The sequence below is a fragment of the Cervus canadensis genome, chromosome 12, assembly GCF_019320065.1.
Source record: "Cervus canadensis isolate Bull #8, Minnesota chromosome 12, ASM1932006v1, whole genome shotgun sequence".
NCBI classification, from domain to species: Eukaryota; Metazoa; Chordata; class Mammalia; order Artiodactyla; family Cervidae; genus Cervus; species Cervus canadensis.
The window spans coordinates 60,297,089-60,312,981 of NC_057397.1; the positions used below are offsets into that span (position 1 = coordinate 60,297,089).

At 41.4% G+C, this 15,893-nt stretch overlaps 1 protein-coding gene across 1 annotated transcript in view; it reads left to right on the forward strand.

The window, feature by feature from the left end:
• Positions 1-15,893, forward strand: part of SNX31 (sorting nexin 31) — an 81,632-nt gene that overhangs the window by 5,886 nt on the left and 59,853 nt on the right. The window contains exons 3-4 of the mRNA XM_043483279.1: positions 7,090-7,204; positions 13,446-13,510. Coding sequence (XP_043339214.1) covers positions 7,090-7,204; positions 13,446-13,510 — 180 coding nt within the window. The remainder of the gene's footprint in view (positions 1-7,089; positions 7,205-13,445; positions 13,511-15,893) is intronic.

A 15,893-nucleotide genomic window follows, 5' to 3' on the forward strand; every position in this document is an offset into this window, starting at 1 on the left:
CCCTGCTGGTTCAAGGATATTTTGATTCCCACCCATTTGGGAGTATCTGTGGTGCTTGTGAACACTTGACAAGAAGATTGCCTTTTAAAGATCACTCAATCAGTTAATCAGGAAATAAGTGCATGCAAAGAAGACCAATTCCTGCTTCTACTTAATGGAATTAGCAGAGAGGGGTGCATGCATCCCTTGCTTGGGATGATGCAATGACTGAGGGGCCTGTGGATCCTCTCTGGCATGGCAGGAAGATTTCCTCGAATTTGAAAGAAGCAGAATTGTTGCTCTAATATTTTATACTGCTAGATTTAAAGAAAAAATGACAAATAACTACTGGAATCTGGTGGGTAATTTATTTTCTCCATTTTATAAAGGTTATTTTCAGTTGGAGGATAATTGCTTTACAATGTTGTGTTGGTTTCTGCCATACAAGAACGTGAGTCAATCATAAGTGTATATGTGTCTCCCCCCTCTTGAACCTCCCACGCCATCCCACCCCTCTGGGTTGTCACCAAGCACCAGATTGAGCTCCCTGTTATTCAGCAACTTCCCAGCAGTGATCTGTTTATGTGTGGCACTGGGTACGCTTCAGTGCTACTCCCCCGATTCATCCCACCCTCACCTTGTACCCACCCCCCGCTGTGTCCTCCCGGCTCTTCTCTGCGTCCGCATCTCCATCGGGCCGGTAACTTACATGAGAGGCAGTAGGCGTGGTAGGAACAGCCTGAGAGAATATAAACTCAAGTGATTCCAGACCTTCTTGTTTTTTTAAGAGAGGCCAGAGCATCGGTTTTCCTTTTTTAAAAAAATAAACATTATTTTTGTGGACCAATCTTAGATTTATTATTATTTTTTTAAGTGCTAAGATGGTACAGTGTTCTCATCTCCCTTGTCCCCAGTTTCTGCTGTTGTTTTCCATAGCTATGGTACTTCGGTTACAGGGGCTTCCCAGGTGGTGCTAGTGGTAAAGAACCCGTCTGCCAATGCAGGAGAACTAAGAGACGCCAATCCCTGAGTCGGGAAGATCCCCTGGAGGAGGAAATGGCAAGCCACTCCAGTAATCTCGCCTGGAAAATCCCATGGACAGAGAAGCCTGGGTGGGCTACAGTCCATGGGGTCCCAAAAAGTTGGACACGACTAAAAGTGACTTAACACAATGAACCTGTACTGATACAGAATTACAAACTATAGTCTATCATTTATTCCAACTTCTTTGGTCTTTACTTAATGTCCTTCTGTTCCAAGGCCACATCCAAGTCCCACATTAAGCTGTTATGTCTCTTTAGGCTCCTCTTGACTGTGACAGTTTCCCAGGCTTTCCTTGTTGTTCATGATTTTGACAATTTTGAGGAGTATTGGGCGGGTAGTTTGTGGAATGTCCCTCTAGTGGACTTGGTCTGATGTTTTTCAGATGACCCGACTGGGTTTATGGTTTTGAGAAAAAGACCCTGGGGGACAAGTGCTCCTAATCACATCTTGTCTGGGGCACTTGCTATTGATCTAACATGTTTGAGATTGCCCTTGGTCACCTGGCTGAGGGAGTGTTTGGCAGGTTTCTCCATATCTCCATATAAAGTTACTTCTTTCCCTGCCTTTCCAGTGTGTGCTCTTAGGAGGGAGGTCCCCATGCACAGACCACACTTAAAGACTGAGGATTTATGTTCAACTCCTTGTGGGATCAAGTATCTACATATATTATCTGGGATTCTTCTGCACCAGGATTTGTCTATTCTCTCAGATTTATTTAGTCAACAATTTATATCTGGGCTATAAATTATTACAGACTCCTGGATATAATACTCCTGGAGTGGACTCCTGGATATTTACTTTATACTTTGGGCTGTACTTCAGTTAGACTTTATTTTATTGTTCAAATTGTTCCAGCTTGGCCTGTGGGAGCTCTTTCAGTTTGTTCCTCTGTGTCTTTGACGTACCCCTATTGTTGACTTTTGTTTGCTGTGCACACTTTTTTATTTTCTGGTGCTACAAGATTCCCCAGACTCATCTTTTTTTTAAATTAATTAATTTATTTTAATTGAAGGCTAATTACTTTACTATATTGTAGTGATTTTTGCCATACATTGACATGAATCAGCCATGGGTGTACATGTGATCCCCATCCTGAACCCCCCTCCCACCTCCCTCCCCACCCCATCCCTCAGGGTCATCCCAGGGCACCGGCCCTGGTCACCCTGCCTCATGCATTGAACCTGGACCGATGATCTGTTTCACATATGATAATATGCATGTTTCAATGCTATTCTCTCAAATCATCCCACCCTTGCCTTCTCCCATGGTGTCCAAAAGTCTGTTCTTTACATTTGTGTCTCTTTTGCTGTCTCGCATATAGGGTCATCATTACCATCTTTCTAAATTCCATATATATGCATTAATATACTGTATTGGTGATTTTCTCTCTGACTTACTTTGATCTGTATAATAGGCTCCAGTTTCATCCACCTCATTAGAACTGATTCAAATGCCTTCTTTTTAACAGCTGAGTGATATTCCATTGTGTATATGTACCACAGCTTTCTTATCCATTCATCTGCCGATGGACATCTAGGTTGCTTCCATGTCCTGCCTATTGTAAACATTGCTGCAATGAACAATGGGGTGCACGTGTCTCTTTCAATTCTGGTTTCCTCAATGTGTATGCTCAGCAGTGAAGCTGGGCCGTATGGCAGTTCTATTTCCAGTTTTTTAAGGAATCTCCACACTGTTCTCCATAGTGGCTGTACTAGTTTGCATTCCCACCAAAGGTGTAAGAGGGTTCCCTTTTCTCCACACCCTCTCCAGCATTTATTGTTTGTAGACTTTTTGATAGCAGCCATTCTGACCGGCGTGAGATGGTACCTCATTGTGGTTTTAATTTGCATTTCTTTGATAATGAATGATGTTGAGCATCTTTTCATGTGTTTGTTAGCCATCTGTATGTCTTCTTTGCAGAAATGTCTGTTTAGTTCTTTGGCCCATTTTTTGACTGGGTCATTTATTTTTCTGGGATTGAGCTATATGAGCTGCTTGTATACTTTTGAGATTAATTCTTTGTCAGTTGCTTTGTTTGCTATTATTTTCTCCCATTCTGAATGCTGTCTTTTCACCTTGCTTATAGTTTCCTTAGGTTTTTTTTTGGCCCCACTGTGTGGCATGTGGGATTTTTGTTCCCCAACCAGGGATCAAACCCGCACCCTCTGCATTTGAGGTGTGGAGTCTTAACCACTGGACCACCAGGGAAGTCCCAGTCTCAGACTCATCTTGTGTATTTCCTGCCTCAGTCCTAGAATCAACCATTTCTTCATGGAGTCCTAGTTGCTTTTATTGAAGAATAACATTAGAAACCAATATCTGGCACTAGATGTGTTCCCCACTATCACAGTGTCGTTGCTTCTAGACCCTCTAAGCTGACAGAGCAAGATAATATATGTGTATCTATGCATGTCTATAAATAAATACTTCTGTGTGTAGCCATCTGTGTCTACATTAAGTTAAACATGAGTTCATACCAATGTCTTCAGTGGTAATCCATCACCACATGGCTCACTCTAGCCTGTTCCCTTGTCTGAAAACTCTCATTACAACAGTGAGAAGCCACTCACACCACCTGCATCTGCTGACTTGATTGTTCCATTCTGTGGACACATATAGAAGTACCAGAATGGTTAACCTGTGTCCACGTAGGAAACAATTTTATCAGCTAGAGCTCAGTACTTCTGTACAGCTGCTTTTGCCTTTAATTTTATAGACACCACTCATTTGCAGAGTGACTTAGGTCAGCACCTTTTCCCTCATCCCCTTCGCTGCAGTTGTTTCATCTATTTATAACATAGTTAAATTGTTTACTCACATTCTTCATTCCATTCTGGGTTTCCCCCCACTTCCTAAATGATTCTTTAAATATTTACACACATTGAAGTTGTGTTGTAAAGTTCAGTAGGTTTGGCAAGTACCTAGTACCATGTATCATAGTATCATGCAGACTAGTTTCACCACCCTAAAAGATTCCACGTGCTTCACCAGTTCAACAGCCCCCTTTTCCAAGCTCCTGGTGACCATGGATGTTTTTACTCTCTCTACCATTTTGCTTTTCCCCCAAGAATATCATATAATTGAAGTCATACAGTGTGTTTCTTCAGATTGACTTTTTATTTGTCAATATGTATCTCAGTTTCCTCCATGTCTCTTTGCGGCTTGACAACTCATTTCTTTTTATTGCTGGGGAATATTCCATTGTAGGGATAGACCAGAGTTTGTTTATCCATTCACCTATTGAAGGATATCTCGGTTGCTTTCAGGTTTTGGTGATTATGAGTAAAGCACTTCTAAACATTTGTATGCTGTCTTTTTGTGGCCACAGTTTTCAAATCTGTTGGGTGAATAACTAGGAGTGCAGTTGCTGAATTATGTGATAAAACTATGTTTACCTTGTAAGAAATTGCCAAAATTTCTTCCAAAGTGGCTGTACCATTTTATATTCTCTCCAGATTATCACTTGAATATTTTTAAATTGCAAAAATAAATGTTAGCATCAAATTCAGATTCCCTAGAAATCAAACAAACAACCCAGCAGACCAAACAAAATATAAGGAAGCTGTATCTTCCCTATAGGTAGGCAGGTAATAACCTTTCTAAGTGTTAGATCAACACTGTCCAGTAGAAATTTATGTGCTGGTGGAAATGCTCTGTATCTTCTTTGTCCAATTTAGTAGGAACTTGCCATGTTTCCAGTGGCTATTGAGTATTTGAAATGTGGTTAGTGAGATGGAGGAGTTGAACTTTAAATTTTAAGTTTAAATTTAAGTAGTCACAGGTGGTTAATGGACGTCTTATTGGGTGGCCCAATTCTGGGCCACCCTAAGAATTTTGGCTCGTACTTGAGTGAGATGGGCTGCTATGAAGGATTTTGTGCAGGGCAGAGGAATGATCTGACTTACATTTTAAAGTAACTTTAGATTCTGTATTAGGAATAGATGGAAGGGGAGCAAGGGCGGAGGCAGAGAGATCTGTTGGAAAGTTACTGCAATAACCTGGAACAAGAGATGACAGGGGTGTGGACAAGAGCGATGGCAGTGGGGGAGGAAGAAGAGGCCAGATTTGGGATCTATTTTGAAGTTAGGGCTGGTGCAAGGTAAATATTTGCCAAACACACACTGTATTTTTGACAAAAGTCATGGAATTTTAGTTCGTTCTTGTTTGCAGTCTCATTTCTCTTAGATCTGCTCTCATTTTCTTTAAGCCAGTGAAATTTCCTGTTCCAGAGGTACCATGTTAAAATCTTACTGGTTTCCTTTCTTCTACTTTAAAGAGAAAGATACAATGTCTTATTTTCAAGCTTTCACTGTAAATGTGAGTCTGGAATGAAGGTCATTTTGATTACCTAATTTAAAAATTATTTTTGATGCATCCACTGTGAGCTTGCATAAAGATAGTTTCCAACATGGTCATGGTCTTGGGTCATATGTGGGTAGGGAAGAGGGAGGGGTCTGGCAGAGTTTCTATTGGGATCATATGTCAGCCTTGCAGGACTTTTAGAAACCAACATTGTCCACTAGCAATAGAATGTAAGCCACATATGTAACATTGCAAAATTTTGTGTTAAAATTTTAACATGTTAAAAAAGATTTAAAAAACAGGTGGAATTAATTTTAATGATACATTTTATTTAATCTGATACATCTAAAATATTATGATTTCAGTAGGTAATCAATATAAAAAGTGATTGAGGAGGGTATGGCAACTCACTCCTGTGTTCTTGCTTGGAGAATCCCATGGACAGAGGAGCCTGGCAGTCATATTCCAAAGAGTTGGACATAACTGAAGCTACTTAGCATGCACATTCCTAAAAAGTTGTTAGTAAAATGTTTTACATTCTCTTCCCTTTGTACGAAGTCTTCCCTTAAAACTAGAGTGTATTTTACACTTATCATCCGTCTCAGTTTGGACTAGCTGCGTTGGCAGAAACTACCAAATTAGACTGCACAACTCTGAACATCTGCTGTTCTGTTCAAATTGGGTGGGTGTGGGGAGGGGGCATTAAATTCCTAACTCTAACCATTGATGTCATGAATACTATTGGGGAATGAATTAAAGGAATATTGTATGATGTGACTGATGTGTTGTGTAAAAACAAATGAAAGATTAAAATATACCCCAAATCTACCAAACTCAGACTGGAGTTGTCAGTCTGAGATACGTCTCACAGTGTTGTAGGAGCCTCTACTAAAATAAAATCCTCTTTAAGAAAATCAAGGTATTACTTTTTCCTCCTTTTGACCATCAGGAAGTGTTAATTTTAAATAAAGTGCTGGACTGTTTATAATAGCTAGGACATGGAAGCAACCTAGATGCCCATCAGCAGATGAATGGATAAGGAAGCTGTGGTACATATACACCATGGAATATTATTCAGCCTTAAGCCAGAAAGATAAAGAACATTACAGAATACTAACACATATATATGGAATTTAGAAAGATGGTAATGATAACCCTATATGCAAAACAGAAAAAGAGACACAGATGTACAGAACAGACTTTTGGACTCTGTGGGAGAAGGCGAGGGTGGGCTGTTTCGAGAGAACAGCATTGAAACATGTATATTATCTAGGGTGAAACAGATCACCAGCCCAGGTTGGATGCATGAGACAACTGCTTGGGCCTGGTGCACTGGGAAGACCCAGAGGAATCGGGTGGAGAGGGAGGTGGGAGAGGGGATCGGGATGGGGAATACATGTAACTCCATGGCTGATTCATGTCAATGTATGACAAAACCCACTGCAATGTTGTGAAGTAATTAGCCTCTAATTAGCAACTAATAAAAAAAAAAAAAAAAGAACTGTGAACAAACTAAAGAGTAAAAACTATCTTCCTCAGTGTGATAAAGAGGTATTTCCAAAAAAGCTCCAGTGCTTCCCAAGTAGCACTAGTGGTAAATGTTTAGCCATTCAAGTATTCATATATCAATCAATTCCTTTTAAAAAAAATAAATAAACAAATAAAGTGCTGGAGAGAGACTTGCCCCAAGCGGAGGCTTTGGTGTCTCACCAACCTTGAATGGTAGGCGCTTTGCCTTAACCTTGTGTTTTCTGGATCTTTCAGCTGAAGCGGGTGTTTGGAAATTGCCTGCCACCCTTTCCACCAAAGTACTATCTTGCAATGAGCACATCTATGGCTGATGAGAGAAGGGACCAGTTAGAACAATATTTGCAAAATGGTATGTATTTGGATTTTTTTAAACAGATCTGTGGAAATGTGGAGGTTTATATCTGTCCTCAATGGCTCTTGGTATATTTACAGAATTGTGTAACCATCACCGTCATCTAATCTGAAAGCATTTTTACCACCCCAAAAGAAATTTTATACCTATTATCAGCCACTTCCTATTTCTCTCCCTTACCAGCCCTTGTCTTTATACACTAATTTATGCCTTTATAAATTTGCCTGCTCTGGATATTTCACGTAAATGGAATCATACAATATGTGGTCTTTGTATTTGGTATAAGAATGCTTTGTTTAGAGTCACCCCTCCCCCAGGTGCTCTGTGTTGGTTTTGATTGTAGAAATCAAAGGAATGGCATTTGGATTAAGACTGAACAAAAGGATAAAATGATCTGCTTTTATGTGAAAGATTTCAGGAGATATCAGAAATGTTTCCTGGCAGTGCTGGAGATGGCAGTTTCATCTCTGGCCTCCCTAGGAGCAGAGCTGAGGCACCAGGGATGCTTGGAGGTCTGCTCTGGACCCATGGGGCTAGTGATACAGAGTCTTGGTGCATTTCTGGGCTTCTGAAAAGTCCTATATGCACAGCAAGATGAGCTCTCATAAGAGAGGATGGTGGGGAGAAATTTTAGAATCATTGGCATTCAAACAGTTAAAGGTTTAAAAGGGGGAAATGGTATAGACATAAAATGTTTTAAAAATAAAACCTGGCCAAAGAGTTTAAAATGAAAGACACGTTCCCTTCCACCTCATATTCCCATGCCTTTAAAAGAAAATACTACTATTAATACAAGAGGCTTGTGTATTTCTAGTGTGTGTGTACATCTTTGTTGGTTAAAGACAAATCGAAGCTTACTCTGTACATTTTTCTGTATCTGAGTTTTGTTTTGAATTAATTAATTAGCTTATTTGGGCCACTCTGGGTCTTCATTCCTGCACGTGGGCTTTCTTTATCGGGGGCTACTGTGCGCTGTGGTGCATGGGCTTCTCACCCCAAGTGGGTCTCTTGTTGCAGAGCACGGGCTCTAGGACACGTGGGCTCAGGAGCTGCGACTCTTGGGCTCAGTAGCTGTGGCCCAAGGGCCCAGTTGCTCCACGGCAGGTGGAATCCCCCCCGGCCAGGGCCCGAACCCATGTCCCCTGTATTGGCAGGCAAATTTCTATTGGCTGTGCCATCAGGGATGTCCTGAATCTGAGTTTTTAAAACTTTTTAGTCTGAGAGAATTTCTGACTTACAGAGATGTTGCAAAATTAATGCAAAAATTTCTGTATGTTCTACTCGGATTTCTCAGATGTTAACACTTTACATTTGCTTTATCCCTCTCTCTCACTTTCCCAAGTCTGCATTTGTGTTATGAATGAATGCATAATATATATTGTATATAATTTTTGAGACACTTGTTTTGCATATATAAACTACCTTATCGTTAAGTACAGCTATGTGTATTTCCTGAGATCAAGGACTTTCTCTTCAGTAACTACAGTGTAGTTATAAAAATCGGGCAATTAACACTGATATAGTAATGCTATCTAGCATAGAGACTTTATTTAAACATCGCCAACTACCCCACTAATGTCCTTCACTACAAAAGAAAAAAACCTTTTTCTTCTATATGTTGATTTTACTCCTCTTAAAACATTTCTTATTGTTGTTCAGTTGCTCAGTAGTATCCGACTCTTTGTGACCCCATGGACTGCAGCACACCAGGCTTCCCTGTCCATCACCATCTCCCAGAGCTTGCTCAAACTCATGTCAATTGAGTCGGTGATGCCATCCAACCATCTTGTCCTCTGTCGTCTCCTTCTCCTCCTGCCTTCAATCTTTCCCAGCATCAGGGTCTTTTTTAATGAGTCGGCTCTTCACATCAGGTGGCCAAAGTATTGGAGCTTCATCTTCAGCATCAGTCCTTCCAATGAATAAACAGGACTGATTTCCTTTAAGATTGACTGGTTTGATCTCCTTGTAGTCCAAGGGACTCTCAAGAGTCTTCTCCAACACTGCAGTTCGAAAGCATAAATTCTTCAACACAGCCTTCTTTATGGTCCAGCTCTCACATCCATACATGACTACTGGAAAAACCATAGCTTTGACTAGATGGATCTTTATTGGCAAAGTAATGTCTCTGCTTTCTAATATGCTGCCTAGGTTTCTCATAGCTTTTCTTCCAAGGAGCAAGCATCTTTTAATTTCATGGCTGCAGTCACAATCTGCAGTGATTTTGGAGCCCAAGAAAATAAAGTCTGTCACTGTTTTCATTGTTTCCCCATCTATTTGCCTTGAAGTGATGGGACTGTATGCCTTGATCTTAGGTTTTTGAATGTTGAGTTTTAAGACAGCTTTTTCACTCTCCTCTTTCACCTCCATCAAGAGGCTCTTTAGTTCCTCTTCGCTTTCTGCCATAAGGGTGATGTCATCTGAATATCTGAGGTTACTGATATTTCTCCCAGAAATCTTGATTTTAGTTTGTGCTTCATTCAGCCTGGCATTTCACATGATGTACTCTGAATACAAGTTAAACAAGTTAAACAGGCAGGGTACCAATATACAGCCTTGATGTACTCCTTTCCCAATTTGGAACCAGTCTGTTGCTCCATGTCCGGTTCTTACTATTGCTTCTTGACCTGCATACAAGTTTCTCTGAAGGCAGGTAAGGTGGTCTGGTATTCCCATCTCTTTAAGAATTTTCTACAGTTTGTTATGATACGCTAAAGTCAAAGGCTTTAGCGTAGTCAATGAAGCAGAAGTAGATGTTTTCCTGGAACTCTCTTGCTTTTTCTATGATCCAATGGATGTTGACAATTTGATCTTTGATTCCTCTGCCTTTTCTAAATCCAGCTGTACATCTGGAAGTTCTTGATTCACATGCTGTTGAAACCTCGCTCGGAGACTTTTGAGCATTACTTTGCTAGCGTGTAAGATAAATGCAATTGTGTGGTAGTTTGAACGTTCTTTGGGATTGCCTTTCTTTGGGATTGGAATGAAAATTGACCTTTTCCAGTCCTGTGGCCACTGCTGAGTTTTCCAAATGTGCTGGCATATTGAGTGCAGCACTTTCACAGCATCATCTTTCAGGATTTGAAATAGCTCAACTGGAATTCCATCACCTCCACTAGCTTTGTTCATAGTGATGCTTCCTAAGGCCCACTTGACTTCGCATTCCAGGATGTCTGGCTCTAGGTGAGTGATCACACCATAGTGGTTGTCTGGGTGATGATCTTTTTTTGTATAGTTCTTCTGTGTATTCTTGCCACCACTTCTTATTATCTTCTGCTTCTGTTAGGTCCATACCATTTTTGTCCTTTATTGTGCCCATCTTTGCATGAAATGTTCCCTTGGTATCTCTAATTTTCTTGAAGAGATCTGTATTCTTTCCCCTTTTATTGTTTTCCTCTATTTCTTTGCATTGATCGCTGAGGAAGGCTTTCTTATCTCTCCTTGCTATTCTTTAGAACTCTGCATTCAGATGGGTATATCTTTCCTGTTCTCTTTTGCCTTTCACGTCTCTCCTTTTCTCAGACAAACTGAGAAGGCCTATCTGTAAGGCATCCTCAGACAACCATTTTGCCTTTTTGTATTTCTTTTTCTTGGAGGTAGTTTTGATCACAGCCTCCTGTACCTGTTATGAACCTCTGTCCATAGTTCTTCAGGCACTCTGTCTATCAGATCTAATCCCTTGAATCTATTTCTCACTTCTACTGTATAATTGTAAGGGATTTGATTTAGGTCACACCTGAATGGTCTAGTGGTTTTCCCTACTTTCTTCAATTTAAGTCTGAATTTGGCAATAAGGAGTTCATGATCTGAGCCACAGTCAGCTACCGGTCTTGTTTTTGCTGACTGTATAGAGCTTCTCCATCTTTGGCCAAAAAGAATATAATCAATCTGACTTCAGTATTGACCATCTGGTGATGTCCATGTGCAGAGTCTTCTCTTGTGTTGTTGGAAGAAGGTGTTTGCTATGACCAGTGTGTTCTCTTGGCAAAACTCTTTTAGCCTTTGCTCTGCTTCATTTTGAACTCCAAGGCCAAACTTGCCTGTTACTCCAGGTATCTCTTGACATTTGCATTCCAGTCCCCTATGATAAAAAGGACATCTTGTTTCCGTGTTAGCTCTAGGTAGTAGTGTAGGTCTTCATAGAACCATTCAACTTCAGTTTCTTTGACATTACTGATTGGGGCATAGATTTGAATTACTTAGAATTGAATGGTTTGCCTTGGAAACAAACAGAGATCATTCTCTTGTTATTGAGATTGCCCCCAGGTACTGCCTTTCAGACTCTTTAGTTGACTATGAGGACTACTCTGTTTCTTCTCAGGGATTCGTGCTCCCAGTAGTAGATATAATGGTCATCTGAAGCAATTATAGATTTACCTCATTATTTTTCAGAGTTGCGCATATTTTTTTTAAAACATAGCCAATAGAAATTTTAGAAGTCATCTATTTTCCATTCATCTTTTGTAATGGAGAATGTACCCCTTTTTAGACATATTAAATAAATTTTTTCAAGTTCAAAATGTAGTACCTTTTGAAATTTCATTCTTTCTTGGTTTGCTTTCTCAGATCTTCATGAAATACTCCTTTAACAACTGGCCTTTTCATAAATAATTACTGTGCTTAAGGGGTCACTTCTCTAGACCTGGCCTTTATCCATAATCAGGATGCCCCGTGCATCCCCTTGGAAGGTAGAGGAAGGAGATGCTACAGTGCAGTGTAGCACTGTGACTGTGAGCACAGGCTCTGCTCAGACCTAGAGCCAAGCCCCCGGTTTGCACCTCACTGGCTGTGTGACCTGGGGAAAGAGACTTACCTTCTCTGAGCTTCAGTGTCTTTATCTGTAAAATGGAAATGCTCTTTACTTCAGCATTTGTTGTGAAGATTAAGTGAGCTAAAACATGCAAAATGCTTTGCATAGTACTCGGTACTTAATGGTTGTACAGTAAATACTAATTTATTGAACACGTCTTCAACAGTGTTCCCCATCCCAAGGATCCATGGTACTGATTGTCATGATTAACTTGCATACATGCCACATATAGGCTTCCCAGGTGACGCTAGTGGTAAAGGACCTGCCTGCCAATGCAGGAGACATATGCCATGTGGGTTCGATCCCTGGGTCAGAAAGATCCTCTGGAGAAGGGATTGACAACCTACTCCAGTATTCTTGCCTGGAGACTCCCATGAACAGTGGAGCCTGGTAGGCTACAGTTGATAGGGTCACACAGAGTCAAACATGACTGAAGTGACTTAGCACACATGCCACATATATTCCAGAAAGTAAGACAAGAGCTCCGCCCCCCCCCCCCAACCCCGTGCTGAAATTAACCTCTTTAAAAGAGAGGGGGAAAAGTTTTTGCTCTTACAGAGACTCTCTGTATTAGTTATTTTGTTTTGAAAAATCTGGCATCATTTGGGAAGCACAACCCGAAATGACCTCAGTCAGTGCTAGTTTGGAATGCTGGTAGAAATGATTTGACAAGATCAGTAAAAGAGCAACGAAAAGAAAGACATTTAATATAGATTTAGAAGGTGGATAAGTTCAGCTCAAGTGCAGAGTGTGGGAGAGGACTCGTGGGGAGGAAGATAAGAACTGAGAAAACTGTAGGGAAGCCCCTCACGTGTGACTGTGGGGCCCTCAGGGGGCAGTCCCGGCCCCATGTACTCTGGCCACAGCTCTGGGTGTTGGTATCTGGAGCTTTACATCTAAGGGAGTAAATGTCTTATAAGTACAGAAGAACAAAAACTTTAAATCTCTGGTAGCCTTATTATTGCTTTTTTTCTTTTTTTTGGATAACCTCTTGAGAGCTCCCATTGTGAAAAGAAGTCCTCTCCATCCTTGTTTCTTGGCTGATTTAAAATTTTCAAATGACCAAGCATCTCACTAAAGTGGGAGTCTAGATCCACAGTTTTAGATCTTATTGTTTCTTCGTATTAACTTCATCATCTTTCTAATAGGGCAGCAAGATGGCTATTGAGTGATGGATGTGCATGAATGAAAAAGGACTCCTGGAAAGAGTCACCTGGGATTGGTGTGATGGGTTCATGTTGTCAGTCCAGGCTGCCTGGAGGAGAAGGGCTTTGTAGGTTTTCATGGATTTGAGAAGTCAAAGGCTCCGTTGCCTTTAAGGAGGCAGCGGTGCACTGTCAAGGCCTGGAGGGCTCCCTGGAGGACAGAGCAGTTTAACAGAACAGTCAACCCAGCCCCGTGCTAACCTGGCTTGCTATCCCTGTTTTTCAGTAACCGTGGACCCAAACATGTTGAGAAGTGATGTCTTCGTTGATTTTTTAAAACTGGTGCAGCTGGTAAGCTTACTTTTCTTGACTAAGGTCATGATTTCACTACAGAACATGTCTCCATGGGTGTGTTTCTGACCATCAGCCCTGTGGAGCCTGGATTCAGATAAAAACATTCATTTGGAGGACACAGGAAGATGGTTCCTATTAATATTTTCTTCATTTGGAGGCTTAGATTCTGGATGGAACATTAAGTGCATCACTTGGCCTTTTGCCCATTTTAATTAAGTTGATACTTTTTATCTATTGCATAAGCACTGACATCTCAAAACTAGCCATGGAAAAGAGAACACATTATTATTAAGGGCTCCCATGACAACTCTGGGACCCTGCTTCTGTAACTGGGACTTCCAAGTTTGCTACAGTGGAGACCTTAGGATGGCAGTAATAGCCATGCTAGATTATATTTGTGTATTCTGTGCTTAGAACTTTACTGTAAATGAATTATGGAGAAAATTCAATCTCCACAGAAGGACAGACAGCAACTCCCTTTCCTTTGTTGGTCTAAAGAACCATTGGCCACTTGCCCCCAGAGGCTGGAGCTTGGCCAAATACATTTGTTTAGCTCAGGATCCATTCGGGTGGTACACTGGGAACATCTTTATGCCTCCTTGTACATTCTTGACTGAATGGAAGAGCTTTGAAAGGACTGAAGTTGTCCAGTGATATGATATTACTGAACTGGTTCCTTGGTTCAGGGAGGAGTGATACCTTGATCAGACTTGTAAAAAACGGGAGCAAAGTGCATTGATAAACTTACTGGTCCACCCAGCTGAGAAATGCCGCTGGAGCCTCCCATTGTATGACTGCCCATATTTTCATGTATACTTGTTAGGGGTGTGTGTGTGTGTGTGCGCGCGTGTGCACGCATGCGTGTATATGCACATACATGTGTATTTTCCTTTTATTTGAAAAGTTTGTTGTTGCGGTGGTGATGGTGGTAACATTCAAACAGCCCAAAATGGTACAAGATAAAAGTAACCTCAAAGTGGTGGAGAACCTGCCTGCCAGTGCAGGAGACGCAAGAGACTTGGGTCCAATCCCTGGGTTGGGAAGATCCCCTGGAGGAGGAAATGGCAACGCACTCCTGGAAAATTCCATGGACAGAGGAGCCTGGTGGACTACAGTCCAGGGGTCGCAAAGAGTTGGATGCGACTGAACACACACCCATGCACCCTCACTCCCACCATAGATCTCCAGGCTCCCTCCTCAGAGACACTTGCTTACAGTTTAACACGTATCCCCTCTACGCATTTTTGTGCAGATACAAGCCTTCACACATATGCATATCCTTTTCTGTCTCATGAATAAGCACTTACTCTACCCACTTTCTGAACCTTGTTTTTCAAAATTTGCATCTTGCAAATCACTCTGTGTGAATGCACAGAGGTACAATCAGCCTTGGTTCTGTCATCTTTGCGTGCACTGTGGTTTTTGTTTTCAGTGCTTCCTAAAAGTCATTCACAGGGTGGCAGAGTTTCGGAGCTTTGTTTTGGGTGCCCTTGTTTTGAGTGTTTTACTGCTCTTAGTATTTTTTTATCTGTATAACTGCGCGGAAGCCTTTTGCCCCACTTTGCAGCGTCTCTTTTTTTGCTGCATTTTGCAGCATCTCTTCTTTCTTCTTGTGATGGAGTTTTCACTTTTGCAGTGGCTTTATTTTTCTCTTCTGTTGCTTCCGTGAATTTGGCTAGCTTCCTTATATGCTTTTGTTTGCTTATCTCCTTGTTGAGGTCTTTATTTGTTCTTTGAGGTCTGAGTTCAGAGAAGTCTTGTTTTGGTTAACACAGCCATCATGTTCATTTCCTTAGTTTCATCATTTTGCCTTTTTTTCTTTTTAATTGAGATCTTTCCAGACCAGGGAGCAAACCCGTGTCTCCTGCATTGGAGTCTTTACCACTGAGCCACCAGGGAAGCTCAGTGGCATCATTTTGGGGGCATATATTTTTCACCCACATTTGGTCACATTTCTTTCCTCCTTTCCTGAGGGATTTTTGCCTCTGGCTCTTCCCAAGAGACCCTCAATTTTGAAAGAGTTTATGTTCCCGGAGCCAGTTGTTTGTTGACCCACAATGCTGGGAGTTGCCAGAGCTGAGTTGGTGGAACCCGTCTGCTGGATTTTGCCTCTCATTTCTGAACGCTTTCTCACTAACACTGTGCCCCAGGGTGGAGTGGTGTGTCTGCCGTGAAGCCCAAACCACACAGTTCCTCTTCTCAAGATCATGTCTTCCACCCTCTGCTGACGAATCGGCCCCAGGACGGACTTAGTAGTTGGGAGTGCAGGTTGGGAGTGAGATGTTCAAGATTCATAGTTTGGTGGCTGCCCTACTTTCAGCTTGCGTGGCTTGAGGCCATTTACCTGGTCTCTTTGTATCTCGGTCTCCCTGTCTCTAGA